At 47.6% G+C, this 21,301-nt stretch overlaps 1 protein-coding gene across 2 annotated transcripts; it reads left to right on the top strand.

The window, feature by feature from the left end:
• The first annotated feature begins 8,653 nt into the window (after window positions 1-8,653).
• Window positions 8,654-20,723, top strand: Prkab1 (protein kinase AMP-activated non-catalytic subunit beta 1). Of its 2 annotated transcripts, none has more exons than XM_048342863.1 (7): window positions 8,654-9,058; window positions 11,262-11,425; window positions 12,622-12,715; window positions 12,996-13,110; window positions 15,307-15,443; window positions 18,961-19,029; window positions 19,454-20,723. In XM_048342863.1, exons 1-7 carry the CDS (start codon window positions 8,900-8,902, stop codon window positions 19,529-19,531), a joined length of 816 nt encoding a protein of 271 aa, XP_048198820.1. In that variant the 5' UTR covers window positions 8,654-8,899; the 3' UTR covers window positions 19,532-20,723. The 2 variants fall into 2 exon arrangements, with proteins under 2 accessions (XP_048198820.1, XP_048198821.1); XM_048342864.1 differs by having other exon boundaries at window positions 8,655-9,058; window positions 15,310-15,443.
• Window positions 20,724-21,301: the final 578 nt, after the last annotated feature.

Raw genomic sequence — 21,301 nt, 5'->3', positions numbered from 1 at the left:
CACCATGGCCTAAAAGCCCTTAGGGCTGCCCCTGAAATCCCCCCATCCTCCCTCTCTCCCAATGCCTCTAGCTACACCCTGGTCTTCTCCTTATGTCTCCAAACAAATGGAGATCACTCCTGCCTCACAGCCTTTGTATCTGTTGTTTCCTCCCATCTCTAGACCAATCTTCACAATCCTGGCTCTTCCTCATGCCCCAGGTCTCTGCGGCTCAGGGAGAGGCTGGCACATCCCCACTTTCTTTCCTCCATGGACTCTTCATCTGTAATTTTCTTAATTGCTCAACCATTTATTTTCTGTGTTGTTTTCTTGTTTACTGTCTGTGGATTCGCCTAGGATGTGAGCATCCTGAGGTCAGAGATTGCCTGTTCACAGGCATGCATAAGCTCTGAGGACAGGGTGTAGCACATGGGAGATAATCTAGAGTGAAGAGTTCTTCCTCTCATCACCCCTTCACCTAGCTATGGTCCATTCCTTTGTCTTAGATTATATGCCTCTTATTGTCTTATACAGGACTATACATGGGGCTACTACAGAATGGGCTGGAGATCTTAGGAGGTAGAGCCTGGCTAGAGGGAGTAGGTCACTGTGGGCATGTCCTTGGGGGCTGCATCTTGTCTGGATCCCCTCTCTGTCTGTCTCTGTACCTGTCTGCAATGATGGGAGCCACTCTGGAATGCTCTTCCACCGCCATGATGTTCTGTCTCACCCCAAGGCCCAGAATCAACTGAGCCAGAGATATGGAGGACCGAAACCATGAGCTAAAATAAATAATCCCTCCCTCCCCTAAATTGCTTCTCTCAGGTATTTGGCCACAATGATAAAAGTCTGACCAACACACTTTCCTTCTTCAGAGAAGTCTTCTCTAGCATGGCAACTCTTCCACAACGCCCAGGTCTCCCTTTTGCATACTCGATTAGCTGCGTAATGAAACTTCAGGGCCTTGTCACAGAGGTAGTGAGATACACTTGGTGTCATGATCACTTCATGTTTGTTTCCCCCAACATATTCCAAGCCTTCATGAAGGTGAGTTCATCTTGTTCACCTCTGCTTCCTGAAGGCTGACTCCATACACCCAATGGACAAGATGAGTGAATGAGTGAGTGAACAAAGGTTTAAAAAACTGAGAAGTGGAAGAAGATAAAAGAATTCAACAGGGGCTGGGGATATGGCCTAGTGGCAAGAGTGCCTGCCTCCTATACATGAAGCCTTGGGATCGATTCCCCAGCACCACATATACAGAAAACGGCCAGAAGTGGCGCTGTGGCTCAAGTGGCAGAGTGCTAGCCTTGAGCAAAAAGAAGCCAGGGACAGTGCTCAGGCCCTGAGTCCAAGCCCAGGACTGGCTGAAAAAAAAAAAAAAAGAATTCAACAAGTTCTCTATCATCTTGACTTGGTTTTTACATTATGTGACACTGAAACTAGGATTTTAAATCAAAATGAAGCTAAGCAAGGTAGTGGGTGAAAAATCTGTCCCAGAGCATTCTCCGGTGTCCCTTTTATCACTTATGATGGTTAAGCTGAAGGGAAAGATGAACATGTGCCTCTACCGGGAAGTTCTTTCAAGATAGGGACCCAAATGAAGTGGATGGGTTTGGGTGGCAGATCCCCAGAGCCTCTCTTGAGTCTAGGGTTCCCTCTAGTGGGAATAATGGAGAAATGCACCCTAGGGTGTAGCCTTTAAGGAATAGCACTGTCCCTTCCTCCCTCTCTCCCTCCTTCCCTCCCTCCCTCCCTCCCTCCCTCCCTCCCTCCCTCCCTCCCTCCCTCCCTCCCTCCCTCCCTCCCTCCCTCCCTCCCTCCCTCCCTCCCTTCCTTCCTTCCTTCCTTCCTTCCTTCCTTCCTTCCTTCTCTGTGGAGGGGCTGGAACTTGGGGCCTGGACACTGTCCCTGAACTTTTCTAACCAAGGCAAATGTTCTACCACTCTGAGCCACATAGTCACTTCCAGTATTCTAGTGGTTAATCCAAGATAAGAGTCTCACTAAGTTTCTTACCTGGACAGGCTTGAACCATGATCCTCAGATCTCAGCCTCCTGAGTACCTAGGATTACTGGCATGAGCCACCAGCACCTTCTGTTCTTGGAATTAGATCTAGAAACAAATTTCTTTTCTCCAATAAAGAAAAGAAGTGGTTGGTTCTTATGAAAGTGATAGCCAGTCCTTAGAAACAGAGATAAAGGAGATGATGGTCGATCTACAATAATGGTTAAGAGTATAGCCTTGGGAACCAAATGCCTCAAAGGATGGAAGATGTAATAAAATACTTTGTCTGTTAGATAGATACATACATACCATCTCCAAAAACTGGGAGAGGGCAAAGGGGGTGGTGATATTGTCCAAAAAGAAATGTATTCACTACCTATGTAACTATAACCCTTCTGTACATCACTTTTATAATAACAATAAACATTTTTAAAAATACCTCCACTACCTTCTTCCAGCAAACAGTACATGAAACTCTCAGCAAGTTATCTGGGGAGAAAGAAATTTGAGGTCTAGGAGGTAGGAGAGGACGTGGAGACTTTATTCGATACCTTCTACACTGCTTAAAATTTTTACTTTGTTCACTCATCCTTAGAAACACATGCATTTAATTTTTTATAAGGCCATGAGAATATTTTCTGTTGCTCTTTATCGTCACCTAGGGGATGCTAGGAACATTGCCTGAGCAATCACTGCTGATCACAACCCTTCTACAAGTGATAATACCTCTTATTTTGCTGCTATTGTGGTTGTTCTTGTTTGAAACAATGTCTGACTATGCACCTTAGATTGGCCTAGAATGCAACATCCTCCTACCTCAACCTCTCAAGGTCTGGGATTACAACAGTGTACCATCATACCGAGCCCACCTTTTTTGGGTTTTTTTGTTTTTTGTTTTTTGTTTTTTGCCAGTCCTGGAGCTTGGGAGTCAGGGCCTGAGCACTGTCTCTGGGTTCTTCTTGCTCAAGGCTAGCACTCTACCTCTTGAGCCACAGCACCACTTCTGGCCTTTTCTGTTTATGTGGTGCTGAGGAATCCAGGGCTTCATGCATGCTAGGCAAGCACTCTACTGCTAAGCCACATTCACAGCCCCTGAGCCCACCTTTTTTATTTAGTATGTTACACCAAGCAATTTATTCCAACTTTCAGGGCTTTATTCAATTTGGTAACCACAAGAAACAGTTAAGACACTGTACAAAAGGAAATGTACTCATTACCTAACATATATAGCTGTAACCCTTTGGTATATCACCATTATAATAGTAATGAAATAAATAAAAATAAATTTTAAAAAAATAAACAAGAAACAGAACCTGAATCCAACTAAGGGACTACTTAGGTGGAGAATGGGGAAGAAGGAAGGGGAAAAGAGAGATGGAGACTGAATAATTTTGTAGCAAGTTGCAAGTATATATGCAAATAGCATAACCCCAACGAAAGCTGTTGATAAATAAGGAGTGGGGGGGAACGTAAAGAAAGAGAAATAAGCTCTGTTGGGGCATACTTGCAGGAAAGAGGCTAACAAGGAAGATGAAAGAGGCTAAATACAGTCAAAACAGACAGTAACTATGAAAACAGAACAACAAAACTTGTTCTGGACAAAAATTGTTCTGGACAAGTATTTGGGGAGCAAGGAGAGTAACAGAGAGAGCTGAGATTGATTGGAATACGTTGTAAACATGTGTGGAAAGGTAACACTGAACCCCTCCCCCCAACTAGTGTAAGTAACTTTAAAAATCTACATTGTGATTCCATCTCATTCCAGTCACAGTGGCTATCAAAGAAGGCAACAAATGCTGGTGCAAATGCAGGGGGAAGGGAGCCCTACACACTGCCAAATGGACTGCACATTCATCCAGCCACCATGGAAATCCGTATGCAGCTTCCTCAAAAGGCCCAGGATGGAGTGACCTCACACTCACACTCACACTGCAGAGAAGCAGAGAACATGTAAGCCAGATTCTAGGAAGGATCATGAAGATAAATAATACAGCAAGGCACGCATGGTGCACATTTGTGATCCCAGCTACTTGGGAGGTAGAAACAGGAGGACTGAGATTCGAGGCACACCTGAATGAAGTGAATGAGACCCTATGTCAAAAGTGAAATGAGAGCCAGGTGCTGAGGGCTCACATCTGCTACTCAGGAGGCTGAGATCTGAGGAACACAGTTGGAAGCCAGTCCAGGCAGGAAAGTCCATGACACTCTTTAATCATACACACACACACACACACACACACACACACACACACACACACACATAAAGCTGTAGCTCAAGTAGTAGAACACTAGCCTTGAATGAAAAAGCTCAGGGACAGCACCCAGACCCTGAGTTCAAGCCTCAGGTCTGGCACCAATAAATTAACAAATAAATAAGTCAAACAAAAAGGCTGAGGACCCTTTTGTTTTATGGTAGAGTGGTAGAGTTGGTAGTGTGGTAGTATTTGCTTAGCAAGTAAGAGAATCAGTATTCATTTTAAACATACACAGAGAGAGAGAGAGAGAGAGAGAGAGAGAGAGAGAGAGAGAGAGAGAATCAAGACACTTGCAAATGGAAAGTCCACCCAGCCTGTGATTTTTCAACCTGGGTCTAGTAGCTGATACCAGTGCTATTTTCTCTGTCCTTAAGGCAAGACGCTCCCATCAGCAGTTACCCAGATTACTCTGAGATCTTCCTGAAAGAATGTCAGTCATATTGAGGTACAATATACAATTACAAATCAGATGATCAGAGTTGGTGAGAATTCATCTATCAGCCACATGTGATGCAATAAATAGACAAAATATTTTTCAAAACAAAAGTGTCTGGGCTCCACAAAGACTTAAATGTCTCTCTATGAAATTTCAGTGTGGTTTCCCAGAATTTAATTGTGTGTGTTTCGTATTCCATATGAAAGCCACATCTGTTTTTTAGTATCCGTTGTTTCTGTTGGAAAGGGGCCAGGGCTATTGCTAGTCCTTGTGGTATATTTGTGTGAATTAGAAAGAGGTGTGTAGGCAACACAATCTGGCACTCAGGTGAAATGTCAGGGCCTACCTACCTGCTCTGGCAGGCACCCCTGTACAGCCCAGCCACTGGGCTGTCCCAGTGAGTGAAAACAATGCAGACAACTTCAGCATATTGAGGCAGGAGTAAAAATACCAGCCACTAAGGCCCCAGAGGTCAGAAAAGGTCATCAAGTGTGAGGTTTTGCACCCACATAAGGATAAGTGGAAGGCTTTATTTTAGTCTAAGGTGGATTAACAGATAGTTTTAAAGCATATTTATGTGCTTTGAAAGCTTTACATGCTTTTGCCTACACAGGCCAGTGAAACCAACACCAAGACCTCAAATGTTAATTCAGTAAACCTCCCTCACCCCTGGAACAGTGACTGCTCCACCAGGACTTAATGCTCCCAAGCCATTCACTTTGCAGCCATGTTGGAATCCAGGAAGGGCTAGACCACTGAACACCCACCAGGTGTTAAGGATCCTTTTTTTTCCTTTTTTGTCAGTTGTGGGGCTTGAACTCAGGGCCTGAACACTGTCCCTGAGCCTCTTTGTGCTCAAGGCCAGCACTCTAATACTTGGGCCACAGGACTACTTCTGGTTTTTGAGTGGTTAATTGAAGATAAAAATCTCACAGGGACTTTTCTGCTTGGGGCTGGCTTTGAACCATGATCCTCAGATCTCAGCCTCCTGAGTCACTAGGAATACAGGCCTAAGCCGCTGGTGCCCAGCTATGTTAAGGATTCTTATTCCAGCAAAGCATCTGACCAATCCTGAGACAATAGACTATCAGATTATCTGTCTCCATGTCTGAACCAGCCTATGACCTGGACCTTTTCAATTATGCAGGCCTTCTCTCACCCCGCTCCCCCTTAGGCCAATCTCAGTATTCCCCTTGCCCCCAAGATGGTGTGCGATAATTGCAGGTGACCATACTTCTTTTCTAACAAACTTCCCTATCAGCTTGATGATATTGGCATCTTGCCTGATTTCTCTTCTTGCCAAAAGCAAGGACCTAAGGTCAATTTAGCTGCCTTAAACTTCTAGTAACAGTGTCTCCAGTGTTGTTTGGTATCAAGGAGTCAGGCTTTTGCTGTTATCTAAGTCTGAGCAGATGACTGAAAATTTTTCTTACACAACAAAGCATCTGCAAAGCTCTGATAGAGTCCACAGTTTGTAAGTTTTTCCTTGTCTCTCAGTTGTCTGGAAGAGAACCCAGAGCTCTGGCTTTCTTGTTGCCTATTATGAGCAAGCCATGCTACAATTAGAAAAACAGTTCCAAGGACAGATTCTGAGTTGTCTAGAATCTGTCATCTGCCTTGTCTTATCCAGTTTGGCAAGGGTATTCAACATTTCTGATTATATTGAGTAAACTCAGAATGTCAGGAAACCCTTCTGGCTCTGATCCCTCTTCCTAGCCAGCCTATAAGTCCCTTCTGAACTCCTGTATGTGCGTTTTAGAATTAATACATTGATTAGAGTCTTGGAAAGCAACATGCTCACATATAATCTTTCATGTGCATATTTCTAGAAGAAATAAAAGAAGCAAAACTATGAAAATAAGAACTCATTTTTATATGGTGATAGATAATGTCAGCTTCTCCCCAGGAGAACATGTTAGTCATCTCTGCTCCCCATTTACTTAGCAGAGTTACCTGTTACATTGTAGGGATTAAATAAACATCCGGAGAATGGTATATGTGATGTGCTCTAGCATATGCAATGTATTTTTTTGATACACACATAAAGAACTGAACAAAAATATACTAATGACCAAGAGGGAGGAAGATTATAATATTTTGGTATCATAAGGGTATGTACTTCTTACAGAAGCACTAGCCAAAGTGAAGCAGGATAGACAGATGAGAAGATAAGGAAATATATATATACATATATGTACATATGCATATATGTATGTGTACACATATATATGTATTGCATACATGTATATACTACATATATCATATTTTTCAACAAGTATCAAAAGAGCCAGACTCAAATGTTAACACTAAGAAGCACCTAAAAAGGCTGTTAAGCTTCCCTCCCTATACCTCTTTCTTTCTTTTTTTTGCTGGTCCTGGGGCTTGAACTCTGGGCCTGAGCACTGTCCATGGGCTCCTTTTGCTCAAGGCTAGCACTCTACCACTTGAGCCACATTCCAGCATTTTCTGTGATTAATTGGAGGTAAGAGTCTTTCAGAATTCCCTGCCCAGGCTGGCTTCTAACCACGATCCTCAGATCTCATCCTTCTGAGTAGTTAGGATTATAGGCGTGAGCCACAAGTACCTGGCTTATACCTCCTCTTTGATGATAAGTTACAAGGAGTGGCATACCTAAAAGGGGCTACCTAAATCTGCCCTCTCCTTTGGAATGGTAAAGGCCTGCCAACTTTGAGTAAAGGTGGCAAGCATAGTTGGAAAAAGAAACTCCTAAAACTCACTTATTGTCCTTGTGTTTTGGTTACACCAAGACACATCTCCATATTTTTGTTGAAATGTCATCAATTGTTTGGTGTTTATGAAAAGTGGTCTAAAAATCATATTTTACAATAATAGCACTCTTCATAACCACACAGAATCATAGTTTAAGGTTTTGGAGTTGCTAGAAAACATGACCACATGTATTCCCTCAGGTCAGAAAGACTAAAGGCAGTAGATAACAGCCTGGGGAGAAGAAAATATTTCTCTTTTTTCCATTTCTACTTTAACATTGTACTAAAATAAAAATCCTTATTAAAGTATTCACCTTATGAGACTCTCCTCTGTGTGTGTGTGTGAGAGAGAGCGAGCGAGCGAGCGAGCGAGCGAGCGAGAGAGAGAGAGAGAGAGAGAGAGAAAGGCAGGCCCTGAAATGCTTATCACCTGTGAATCTCAAGCACCTGTGAGTCTGTATGGCGCTAGGATGCAAATGCTAATGCACACTTGTGTAGAATTGTGTGTCCAAAGTGATTATGACATATCTTGAGAAACAACTTACCCAAATGTGTGCTTGGTTTTTACACACAGGTAACTCCCGTGTTTTAGAAATCTCCAAACTACTACAGGTAAGAACCTTGTAGAGATCTTACTTTCTGGTCTGTCATTTTCTCAGACACCTGCAAGGCTCCCTGTATTCCCTTTCCTCAAGATTCCATAGGTCTTGGCGAGTCCCGGAGAGGAGGGGTTGCATTTTTAAACAGGCATGTCAGGTGTTGTTTTTTTTCCTTTTAATTTTTATTATTTTGTTTATGTGGTAGTGAGGAATGGAACCCAGGGCTTCACGCATGCTTAGGCAAGCACTCTACCACTAGGCCACAATCCCAGCCCCACGGCGGGGTTTTAAGGAACGGTTAATCCGACTTGCACCTAGCACAAGACGCGTCAGGCTGTACCTCACACCTTCAACTGGAGGCAGGTGGGCTGCGCCCGACGTCATCGCCGTCCACACGGTGCCCAGTTCCAGCGCGGGAAAAGCTGTCAAGATGGCCGGGGCACGCGAGCGCCCCCTGCAGCTTCAGGCACTCAAGGAACTTCGTGTTGGGCGGGGCCCCACAGCCTCGTCCACTCCGACGGCGCCCACGCTAACCGGACCGGAAACGGAAGTGACGGCAGAGCGCGGGCCGCAGCGACCCCTCCGCTTCCTCCTCCGCCTCTGCTCCCCTCCCTCCCCTCCCGCCCGCCCCGCAGCACTGGGTCTGCGGAAGCGGAAGTCGCCGAGGGGTGGGGAGTGTCGGGAAAGTGTCAAGTTACCTTCCCGCTTCTCGGGTCGCTGCCGCCACTGTCTGGAACAGGTAAAGTCGCCGCTCCAAGCAGCCTGCACCGCAGGGGCGTGGTGCCTCGGACTTCCTCCACGACCCCCCCCCGAATCTGTGCCCCAGCGGGGGGTCGGTTCCCCGTTCTTGAGGCCGGCTCCCCCCCTGCCCGGCGTCCCCGCAGACAAACCCCGCCATGGGCAACACGAGCAGCGAGCGCGCCGCGCTGGAGCGCCAGGGCGGACACAAGGCGCACCGCCGGGACAGCTCCGGGGGCGCCAAGGACGGGGACCGGCCCAAGATCCTGATGGACAGCCCCGAGGACGCCGACCTCTTCCACTCCGAGGAAATCAAGGTACGGGGGGGGGGTGGCGTGAGAGGTCCGGGCCCCCCCCCCCGTCATGACCAAGTGCGGGGGGCGCGGTGTGTACTGGACCCATCCACCAGATTCCAGCCACATCCCCTCCGACTGTCACCCCATCAACGCCAGCCCGGTGACAGGACCATCATCCCCCCCCCCCCCAAGCGTTCGGGGAACCTGAGTCTGAGTCTAATTACCGATGGGTAAGTGTCACCAGAGGGAGGAGCACATCGTTAAAGAAGAAAGCAGTTCTGGGACCGAATTTCAGATACTTAATTAATTATAAAGAGCCGCACTAGCGGTAATTGAGCACCAGTGTCTTTGCTTTTCTCCCTGGCATAATTAATTTCACAGCTTGGAGACAAACTTCCCTCAGCCTGGTGCAGACTGCCATGTCTTTGTAGAAAAAGTTCTGTCCGTTTTAGAGTCGAAGCTAAAAGTAGTTGTGAATAGTTTGGACAACACCAGGGATTAGGAGCACCTCCGTCTGATACTTTCCGTGCACCCCACTTGTTTAGAGCATATCAAGGAAAAGTTAATGCTACTAGTGATGGTCCGTGGGTAAGTGAAGTGTCTAGTCTGAAGGAAACAGCCCACAGCCACTCAACTTCTCTTGTGTTAGTTAAAACACGACTTAACTTTTTCAGTAGACCAAAGCACATTATTTTCTGAGTGTAGATAGGACTTCCTACTGCATTCTGCTTTATCAAATAGTAAGATGACTTTTTATTTTTTGCTGGTCCTGGGGCTTGAACCCAGAGCCTAGGCACTGCCCCTGAGCTTCTTTTGCTCAAGGCGAGTGCTCTACCTCTTGAGCCACAGAAGCTCCACTTCTGGGTTTCTGGTGGTTAATTGGAGATAAGCGTCTCAGGGATTTTCCTGCCCAGGCTGGCTTTGAACCTCCATCCTCAGCCTCCATCTCAGCCTCCTGAGTAGCTAGGATTACAGGCATGAGCCACCTGGCTCCTAGCCTTTTTTTTTTTTTTTTTTTTTTTTTGTCCCTGTACTGGGACTTGAAATCAGGGCGCTCCCTTAGCTTTTTTGCCCAAGACTTCATAGAGCTCTACAACTTGAGCCACTTCTCCACTTCCAGAATTTTTCTAGTTAATTGGAGATGATTTGTTTGTTCAGGCTGGCTTCCAACTCCAATCGTCAGATCTCAGCTAGGCTTACAGGTCTAAGCCGCTGACACCAGGCAAGAACTAAGTCCTTAAAGGAATAAAGTAGGCTTAAGAGGAATAAAAATATCTTCTCTCCTCTCTTCTCCTCCCCCCCCCCAGTCTGTTACTGTTCATTTGCATATTTGTCATCATTATCCAGATAGGCTAATTGCCTGACAACTCATTTCACCTTTACTCATGCTTTTTTCCCTTAGATATTAGTCTAGGTGATTATTGTCTCACACTCTCACTTGTATTTAACTTTACATTAGAGCCTGCTTTTACTTGGCCCTACAGCCTGTGATTTGAATCTGTTTCCTGAACTCCTGCATTCCTGGAGTGTGCCATGAACTTTGGAATCATGCTCCCCAATGAATTGACAAGGCTTCCCTCCCCTATGTAAAACACCATAAGAATGGGAGATACTTTCTTCAAGAAGTACAGGTTATTGCTATTACAAAACTCCTACAAGTTGGGGAGAAAGGGAAGGAAGGGATAACATTGTCAAAAAAACACAAGAAATGTTTAGCATGCAGAGGATCTGTGGAGATTAAGTGTGAGTAGCATCCATTCTCAATACTTGGTATTTTCATTCAAGGATGGTGCTCTGCCACTTAAACCATACCTCCACTTCCTTAATATACTTTAAATCTTGCTTAATTAGTGGAGGAAAAAGATACCAAATTAGTCTTAGGTTCATTGCATTCTTTTTCCAAGCAAGTTGGTTTTTTTTTTGTTTGTTTCTTTAGGAATTTATATAGCCCTCTTTATAGCCACAATAAGGGCTAATAATCATTAAGCACTCACTGTTTATCAGTGACTTCAGATCATTTCACAGAAACTCAGTCCTTGCAGAAACCTTCTGAAGTAGTTATTACTTCCATTTTGTAGGTGGGGAAACAGAACTAGCAAAGGACAGATGGCAGTGTCAAAGGCAGGCCACCTCTTTAGAATGAACTGTCAATATTAGTTTAGCAGTCCGTTGTAGGGTGCTCAGTAATGGCTTCCTGTTCCTGAGTAAACTGCTCTGTTTCTAGGCTCCAGAAAAGGAGGAGTTCCTGGCCTGGCAGCACGATCTTGAAGTGAATGATAAAGCTCCCGCCCAGGCTCGGCCAACTGTGTTTCGATGGACGGGTGGTGGAAAGGAAGTTTACTTATCTGGGTCCTTCAACAACTGGAGTAAACTTCCCCTCACAAGAAGGTAATTGCTTGGCGAGTGCTCATAGGTTTGCCTAACCCTTAGAGAGTCTTTCTAAAAGATCTCTGCAAGGTGAATAGAAACAACACATGCTTTTGGACAGTAGATGCTGAAATAATTTTGCTTAATAAGTTAAAGGATTCAAATCTCAGGCCTGAGAAACTTCTGGGTTTTAAAGCACACTTCATTGTTTGTTTTTGTGACAGAAACAACATGTATCATTGGAAGTATTTGTGGGTCATGGATATCTCCCAGTTCAAGTCCTTAGGTAGACGTTTCTCCTGGGAAAGAATATATTGCCAGTGTATTAGTGAGAGCACCCAGCTAAGAATCAAGACTGCCTACAAGTCACTCCACACCTGAGCCTCCGTTTTCCCATCTGTTAAAAAGAGACTTGAGGGAAGTGGCGCTGTGGCTCAATTGGTAAAGTGCTAGCCTTGAGCTGAAGAGCTCAGGGTCAGCTCCCAGGCCTAGAGTTCAAGCCCCACAACCATCCAAAAAAAAGAAAGAGAGAGTATTGAGGTTTGTTTATTCTAACTTCATGTTATACTTCAGGAGGCACATGTTGTATAAGTATCCTTAGCAGGGTTAGACTAAGGCATTTTCTTAGGAATCCTGGCAGGAATTAATGTCTTGAATTGTCCAGGAGAAAACACCTTCACTAGTCAAGTGTCTTCCTGAAGCGAGAGACAGGGCCTGCATGCCCAGGGCTGCCTGCATTCCCAGCAGTCACTTGGGTAACAATGCCAGCTGGCATTGTACTCAAAAGTCAGTTCGAGCCAGGAGAACAAAGCAAGCCGATGAAAGTGGCTCCCAGAGTAGTGGCACAAGTTTCTTCAGAGACCATTTGTGCCTCCACCCAGAGCAAACTGACAAAAGGGGGACTCTAGGCAGCTTGTGTTTGTCTTGCATTGTTCTCCTTGGCACCTGAGGGTGGTAGGTGATATTTCGCATGCAAACTTGAAAAGCACAGATGACCTTTTCATGCAAGGAGTATAGATCACTCGTGTTTAATTGAGCTTCCCAGAAAATGCATGCACGTTGGTTTCCTTAGGTAGCTTTTCTAGGTTGAGATCCTAATCCTGAATTGTGTTTTGTTTCTGTCCCCTGGCTGGTGAGAGCCGAACACACAACCCTCCCCCCCATCCACCCCCATCCTCACTCCCCCCAGCAATGCTCTTCCTCCTCTCTTCTTGCAGCCACAACAACTTTGTAGCCATCCTGGATCTGCCAGAAGGAGAGCACCAATACAAGTTCCTCGTGGACGGCCAGTGGACACATGATCCTTCCGAGGTACTCTTCCTCCCACCCTTAGTCTTCCGGGAACCAGCACAGTTCATGTCCATCGTCCGACCTTCCCTGGTGCCTTATTGCCCTGCTGGTACAAAGGCCCACGTGTGGCCGGGTAAGATTGTGCTGTTGTCAGATTGCTGGCTTAACAGCATCAGGACGAAGTAGGGTAGCTAGCAGGGGCCAGGAGATGACACGTGCTAGCCAGGAATTCCAAGTCCTCTAAAGAATGAACTCCCTAGACCTTCCATGTTATGATTTCTGCCTGTCTGTCTTTTCTCAGCCAATAGTAACCAGCCAGCTTGGCACAGTTAACAACATCATTCAAGTGAAGAAAACTGACTTTGAAGTATTTGATGCTTTAATGGTGGATTCCCAAAAGTGCTCCGATGTGTCTGGTATGAACACAGTTCATTTTATCCCCATGTGTGCAGGTGGGGGCTGCGCAGTCCAGCAGTGCTCTTATTCTCTTGCCTCTGCTTTTGAGCAAAAGCTGCTGAATAAGGTGGATGTTGCTACTTCCCTGAGGGGCTACAACCCTTCATACCTTACTCTGTCAGGTCCCCTTGTGCCTCATTGTCCTTGTCTTCTCCAGGACGTGGTGGTTGTGCTTGTCCATGGAGACAGAACTAGGGCTTGTCAAGCCAGTCAGCACCAAAAAGGGCCCCAAGGGACCCATTGGGTTGGTAATGAACCAGCACAGGGGAAGCTGCCATCCCGCTTCCTGCTGAGAGGTGATACACAGACACCTCAGTGTCCTTGGCCAGCACTCGTGTAGTCCTCTTATACCTTGTCATGTTTCCTGAAAAGGAGAGAGGGCAGCTGTCCACAAGCAGCGGGCTACAAGGCACACCCTTCCTTTCTGGGAACCCGCTCAATGGAGCAAACTTGCCCATGATTCCTTACTCTTGTCAGGTCTGGTTGTTGATGCCCAGAAGTTTTCCACGGAGGCTTTCATAAGTTGTTCCCCTCCCCCACCCCAAAGCCAGGGGGATGAAACTATCCAGAATAGGATGTGTACTGTCCAGGGAAGGACGCATTGTGATCTGAAGTGCCAGCTGTCCATCCACTCTTGCTGTCCTTGCTGGCCAGGGCTTAGGCAGTTCCTGGCCCCATGGCATGTCTGGCAGTGTAAGGAAATGGCTTCTGTTGGGTTCCCAGGTTGGTTTTTTTCTTCCTCACCTGGCTGGGCCTGAAATCAGCAGGGTTCTTTCAGAACTTAGCAGTTCTGCAATCACAGTAGTGAGCTCCCAGGCTTTCTGTGACATCATCAGATCAGGTTGTCGAGTGGGATTTAGAAACCCTAATTGGCTTTCTTCCGCCGGGATGACAAACTCTCCTTTAGAAATACCGTATTTTCCTTTCTAAGCTAGATAAGGAGTGGAGCAGGAAAAACTACCTGTATTCCCTCCTCTGGTGGATAAATGTGTCTCTTTGTCTCTTTGTTGAATATTCAAGTCTCTCTAAGCTAGAGCACCCAGGAAAGAAAATGAACCTCACACTGCTTGCTGATAAACCTAACTTCAAGCTCTCTTCACTTCTCATGTTTAGACAGCTTTCTTACAATGTCACCTATTTACCTTTCATGGCTGTCCTCTGCATTTAGGGCTTTTCTCAGTTTCCTGCTGCTGTGTGGTTGGGTTCCATGAAAGGAGCCTACCCCTAGAGAATGGCATGGAGGAATTTGGCGGCGCTAGTGCCAACAGGTGTGTTCTGGATTAGTTCAGGGACCAGGTTACCAGAGTTTGGGTAATGGCTCAGTACCTTCCAGCAGGTTAGACATCGGCTGCTTCTGATATCAGGCACTGTGCTTCCAAAAGCTCCCTAACATATCTCTTTGATCAAGAGATTCAAGCAAAAGTTTGGTAGAACCTGAGGGTGATGGAGTCAACAAATAGGTGTTTGACTTTTTGGACAGATACGTTTGGTGCCTTGTATAACCTGTTTCCTGCTGGCTGGTCCTGCTCACACAACACTGTGCTCAGCCACTTAATCCTTACTGGAAGGCTTGCGCTTCTGTCTGGCTTTGGCCAGCTCAGCCTGCAGTGAGAAGGAAGCCTTGTTCTGCTGACACATGAGGTTGGGTGATTGAGATCGACCTGCTTGTTAGCCTGACCCAGATTCTCTAGCCTTGCCACATCTCTTCTCTTCCACCAGCACATCTGGGTTCAGCACTGATTTTTATTCCATGTACCTATGTTCCAAAAGGGCTTTCTCATTCCCTCTGCCCTGTTCCTTTGGAGCCTACATCTTTCTTTTTTTATGATCAGTACTGGGGCCTCCCACTCTTACTTAGCTTTTTCACTCAAGTCTCTGGTGCTCTACCACTTGAGCCACACCTCCACTTTTGGCTTTTTGCTGATTAATTGGAGATAAAGACTCTCATAGACTTTTCTTGCCAAGGCTGACTTCAAACTACAATCCTCAGATCATAGTGGCTAGCATTATAGGCATGAATTCCAGGCGCCCAGCTCAGCACTTTGTATGTCTTTTAAGAGACTATAAATCTGTACTGATGGAACAAGAGACAAGAAAAGCTAGAGGAGAGACTCCTCCCAAAGCTCATAATTTTCAGTGTCGTCACCATCTTCCAGCAGAGCTGTCCAGTTCTCCTCCGGGACCCTACCACCAGGAACCCTATGTCTCCAAGCCAGAAGAGCGGTTTAAAGCTCCACCCATCCTCCCTCCACACCTGCTGCAGGTCATCCTGAACAAGGACACGGGGATTTCTGTGAGTACTGGCATCGCCCCAGACCATCCTCCATGGTCCTGCCCACGGACATAGTAGCTGCTGGTAGAGAAGCCCAGTGTTACTCATGGAGGTGTGTGTGTGCTGTCTCCCCTATCAAAGAGCCGCTCCACGCTTTCTCACCTGTCCTGCCCCATTCAATTGTAATTCACAACCACCATGTAAACCTTAGCCAGCCCCAGCCCCACAGTCAGCCCAATATTGGAATTCCTCCACAGGACCCCACATGTTACACCCTAGTTTTAGTCACTAAATTGCTTTCAGAAAAATCAGTCCATACTTGTACATCAAGGTTTAAAGTACTGCTAACACACACCCTCCGGGAAACTGGTTTTGTGTCTAAGGCTGTCCCTCCTGCCTGCTTTTGACTAAGCCTTGGCCCAATCATCACTCCAGAGGCACACGTGTATGAGGAGCTGCCTTAGTCCATTTCCTGCCGCCATAGTGGAATGCTGGAGACTGAAGCACTTAGAAAGAACAGAAATGTATTTGGTGTGTGGTCTGCAGGTGCCAAGTCAGAACCTGTCCTTGGCATGTGGCAGGGACTCCATGCTGCATTATCCCACGGGAGGGGAGGGCAAGGCTAGAGAGCTGAATTCCCTTCAGTAATGACCTACTCTTGAGATGGCTGCTCCTCTCCTGATGCTGACCAGCCCCACTCCACACTCATGACCTGCTTCCCTCTTATTCCCATCTCATCATCAATCATGGGGGGTTGATGTTTCCAACACATGGACTTGGGAGCACACATTCAAACAGTAGCAGGTGCTAATGTGCCACCAAAGCCCCTCCCCAGAGCTGGTGGACTCCTGCCAAGATGAGCCCTATGTCCCTGTGCAGGTGTGCCCTACAGTAGTCACTGCAGGCCAGCAGACAGAGGCTGGGCATTTGCTATCCCTTTTCAAGGCACTGGGTTCCTCTCTCTGCTAAGAGTGCTCCAAGCACTTGGTGGTTCTGTGAGCCAAAAGGAGGGCAGAAGTTGAGGAGCAGTGTGGCTCAGAACCCTTGGGGCCAGCAGGTTTCCAGGCAGCAGGTGAAGAACTGCAAGGACATTGAGCACTTGAGTGGGGCTGCTTCCCATCCCTCCTTCCTCCCTGACCCCCAGCCAGTACTGGGGCTTGAATGCTGGGCCTGGGCACCATTCTTGAGCTGCTTTTTCTCAAGGCTAGTGCTCTACCACTTGAGCCATAATGCCCTTCTGGCTTTCTTTCATAGTTGATTGGAGATTAGAGTCTCATGGACTTTCTTGCCCAGGCTGGCTTCAAACCACGATCTTCAGATCTTCACCTCCTCTATAGCTAGGCTTACAGGCATGCACCACTTGCACAGCTCCCTCTCCTTTTACAAAACACTAAGTTAGAAATTCAAGCCACGGTGGAGACTCGCACTTGTGGTCCCTGCCACTTGGGAGGCAAAGGTGGGTCATTTCTAGGCCTGCCTGGACAAAAACAACACAAGTACTACAGGGTGGCTCAGGTGGTAGTCCAAGGGTTTTTCCTGGGCTCTATGTCATAATAACCCTGTGACATCAACACTGTAGTTACCTCCACTTTATGGAAAAGAAGTAGAACAACATCTCATTAACAAAACACTGGAGCAGGTCTGCATGATCCAAGGCATGCACCGCCCCCAGGCCCAGCCTGTGGCAGCCACCATTCCACTTCCTCCTGCCACTGCTCAGCTCTCTCAGATTCTCATCTTAATATCATGCAGTTTGTCTGTCTGGGCCTGGCTTACTTCACTTATTAAGGCCATGTTACAAATGACAGGATTTCTTTTCTTAAGGCTAGTAGGGGTTTTTGTTGTTTTGTTGTCTTTTTTTAAATTTTTATATTTTTTGCTGGCACCTAGTACTTTCTCAGTTCACTTGCTAGGCTGGCACTCTACCACTTGAGCCATGCCCTCAGCTTGGCTTTTTGGCTGTTTAATTGGAGGTGGAATCTTACAGGCTTTTCAGCCTGGACTGGCTTCAAACTGCAGTCCAGTAGCTAGGATTATAGTTCTGAGTAGCTAGGATTATAGGCATGAGCCTTTGGCACCTGGCTCCATTGTGTGTAGATTTGTTTTTGATCCAGCCATTTGCAGACTCAGGTTTGGTTATTCCCTGCCTTGGCTGGTGTGAATAGTGTTGTAGTAAATACAAGTGAGCAGGTGTTCCTTCCTCCGGGCACATACCTACAGGTATGGTTGTTGGGTTGAGTGCTAGCACCATAGCTCATGCCTTGAAGAACCTCATACCATTTTCCATCGGCCATGCCAAGTCTAAACACAGTGGATTTTAAGTTTTAACCACATAATGTGATCAGTGTGTGAAGTGATGCATGCTAATGGTTTGGTATGGCCATTCCACAGTGGTCACGTGTCATTTTTTAAATTATTTTTCTCAGCCCTCCCTGGGAGCCACACAAAAAGCTCCAGCATTCTGAGGAGGCAGGTGGGGCCAGTGCTTCACACGGCCTCTGCTCAGGCCCACTGAGCACTGGGGGCAGAATGATAGTCAGCCTCTGCCATCCCACACCCAGAGAGAGGTTGAGTGTGTGGCCTGAAATCCCCAGCCGACCCTCATTGGGCAGAACTGAAACTAGAACCTGGCTTGGACCTGGCTTTCCTGGCAGTCTGTATCCACCTACCCTTCTGAGCAAGCCAGTGTGCATGGCTTTCTGGGACTACAGACTGTTGCATCCCATACATACCTGCACTTAAGCCCCTGGCAGGTCTTCCCAGGCTCCTAAGACCTAGGCCAGAGGTCCTCAGATAACCAAGCTTGTTGATGGCAAAGGCGCCATCTTCATCTAGAGGATGTGGTCATGCCTCAGCAGTCCTGCTCCATGCAGAATTGTGCCATCCATTGTGGGCCATGGGAGGCTCCTGGCCTGCAGGGTTAGGGTATCCCCAGGGTTGAGAGACCCCCTTCTCTTAAAGCAGGTACCACAAAATGCATCACCGACTGGTTGCCTTTTTTTTTTTTTTTTTTTAGAATTAGAACTAGTATTTACAAAAGGGGAGAATGTCAAATGAAAAGGAGTCTGAGTCTGAGGTTTCTTTTTAAAAATCCAGGTGGGGCAGGGGGGAGTGTCTACAGTTTTAAGTTCCAGTCCTCTATGAGCTCCTACAGGGCTGCACCCTCTCCCACCCTTTGTCAGTTCGCCCTGAGTGCCTGGCCTGAGTTTCAGAGGCCTGAGTTTGAAACCCACCACTCATGAGCACTTCATGTAGATCTTCTTGGTTTCTCTCAAAAGTACTTGCAACCGATGTCTGTCTTCTTCCAGCCTCTTCGATGAGAATTCATCTGTGGCCCACACTGGGCAGGCCAGGGGCAAGGGTAAAACCCTGACCAGAACCCACACCCCAGTGTGCCCAGCGGCCTCACCCATGCCCTTGGCCTGACCTAAGAGAGGGTGACGGGCAAGCCTGCCTCTTGGGCTCCCACACCTGTGGCTAAAAGGGAAGAGAAGCAACTCTTCCAGTCCCCCATGCTTACATCTTTGTCCCTCCACAGTGCGACCCGGCGCTGCTCCCGGAGCCCAATCATGTCATGCTGAACCACCTCTACGCGCTCTCCATCAAGGTAACAGCCCCTCGCCAGAGCAGGCCCTCGGCGGTGCTCAGAGGCCTCCAGCACCAGGCCTGCCTGGGGCTTCTGGCTTTAGAGGCACTCCCAGGGCCTGAGGATGACTTTGGCTCCGGTTCTTGGGGATGGGGAGGAGGGGAACAGAAATTGTTATCTTTTTTTTTTTTTTTTGCCAGTCCTGGGGCTTGAACTCAGGGCCTGAGCACTGCCCCTGGCTTCTTTTTGATCAAGACTAGTGCTCTACCACTTGAGCCACAGCACCACCTCTGGCCCAGGGCTTCATGCATGTTAAGCACTCTACCGCTTAGCCACATCCCCAGCCCACTGGTATCTTTCTTAAGCTCCATGATGAGCCTCGTGCACTTTGACATCTGAGCCCCTAACTAGTCCTGCTTCCTGTCATTTGCACCCTCTTCCTCAGGATGGAGTGATGGTTCTCAGCGCAACCCACCGGTATAAGAAGAAGTATGTCACCACCCTGCTGTACAAGCCCATATGAAGGCTGGGAGCCACGTGGGCCTGGGCACAGCTGCCCCCAGCACCCTGCGTGCTTGCTTTCCACTAGAGGAATGGACTGAGTCTCTCATTTCACACTTCCTAAGACATTTCACCCCTGCCCCAGTCCAGGCACCGGGCCTCCGGGGCAGCCTGGTCTGCACCCATCCAAGAAAGGCGGAAGGGAAGGCAGAGGCGTTGCGAGCCTGGAGGCATGCCACCACCGGGGCACACGCATTTCTGAGCACATCCCCTCAGCTGCAGAGACATTCTCCTGAAACCATAGCCACGTGCCAGCCAACCTGCTAGCAAGACTCTGGGAAGCAGGGACAGAGGCCACCCCAAAGGTCTCACCATCTGCACATCTCTAAGGCCAATGACCCCATCTCTCCCATGGCCTCACCCATGGCCTGTCACTGCTGAGGCCTGGCTGTGGAGCTGAGCGCCATGTTCAGCCTGGCCTGCCCTTCCAAATCAAAGCAATAGATTTCCTCCCCTTTCCTTCAGTGAGGGCTAATTTCTATCGAAATTCAAAGCTGTCTGACTTCTAGAACGAAGTCTTGCAATCGTTTCCTACACTGTGTGCACTCAGTACTTTTCTCTCCAGCCTTTCAGCAATAAGTCACCGCAGCTAGAACACACGTCCTGACTGTGCTCAGCAACACATCGCCTGTCGTCAGAACAGGCTGCAAAACCCACTGCCAATTTCTCCATGGAGCTGGATGACCCTGCGGAGCGCCACTGTGAGCTCCTTCTTCCAGACATAACGAGGTGACGCCTGGGCTGCAGCACCCCACCCTCCTTCAGTTCCAGCCTGCGCTGCTCTGCCGGGGACCTGTACCCTAGAAATCAAAGAGGACTCCCCCTAATTACTGCTGCCCGTTTGGAAAGGAACCCAGAACCTGGGAGCAGCCTGCCTGATGGCAGCTGGTCAGATGCCTGTGCCTGAGCAGAGGGGTGCTGCAGGCATGTCCACGGCACAGGTTCCTGTCACCCCCACCGCAGAAGTTGTCAGACTTTTCATTCTGCTGGGAGAGGCAGAAACAAGTTCGCTGGTGTTCAGTATTTATTTGGTAAACCTGAGTTTGGGTACTCTTCTTGTCTTCTTGTTTTTGTTACTGATTTCAAAATACTGAATTGCTGTCACCTTGATGTACACGTTTCAATAAAGCTTTATAAAAATAACTGGACCCACATTTGGAGCAGTTCTGATTCTGGTCAGTTGTTTGGATTGAACCACTCCATTCTCTAGGAGACGGGGCACCTTCCAGGTGGCTTGGGGTCACCTTTGGGCACTGCCACAGCTGCCCCCAGGACTGAGGGCCTTCACCTTCATCCAGCTGCTCACTGCAGCTTGGAAGTTTTTTAGGGGTCTCTGAGCCTGGAGCCCCACTTAACCCCCAGGATGCAACTTCCTGGCTGGCGGGTGGACAGCTAGAAAGGCTCTACTCCTCCCATGAGTTTTGGTTTTGTTTGGGGCATTGAACTGGGTATCCTGATAGCAATCTCCAACTTAGGCCATCCTCTTAGTCCCGGCTGGTTCTGTCTCACTAACAGCCCAGGCTGGCCTTACACAGCAGTCCTGCCAAAGCTAACCCAATATGGATTAGAGTCCTGCACCATGACACCCAGCCCTGCTAGTGTTCTTTGAGCCTTTTCTTGGACATTTGGAAAAACTAAACAAGCTTAGAAGATCTGTGTTCTAGTCCAGCTTTCCTATGCTGGATAGTTATCCCATCTTATCCCAAGAAGCCCTCATTTCCTGGAACTTCTG

Source organism: Perognathus longimembris, chromosome 3, assembly GCF_023159225.1.
Source record: "Perognathus longimembris pacificus isolate PPM17 chromosome 3, ASM2315922v1, whole genome shotgun sequence".
Lineage (NCBI taxonomy): Eukaryota > Metazoa > Chordata > Mammalia > Rodentia > Heteromyidae > Perognathus > Perognathus longimembris.
Note: the sequence above shows the minus strand (reverse complement) of the source record. Positions and strands in the feature narration are given on the sequence as shown.

Bases quoted from the DNA above. Each gene is read 5' to 3' on its own strand.
- Prkab1 (XM_048342863.1), top strand. From the start codon at position 8,900: ATGGGCAACACGAGCAGCGAGCGCGCCGCGCTGGAGCGCCAGGGCGGA. The intron at 11,426-12,621 runs GTAATTGCTTGG...CTCTTCTTGCAG, and splicing joins AAACTTCCCCTCACAAGAAG to CCACAACAACTTTGTAGCCA. The intron at 15,444-18,960 runs GTGAGTACTGGC...GTCCCTCCACAG, and splicing joins ACAAGGACACGGGGATTTCT to TGCGACCCGGCGCTGCTCCC.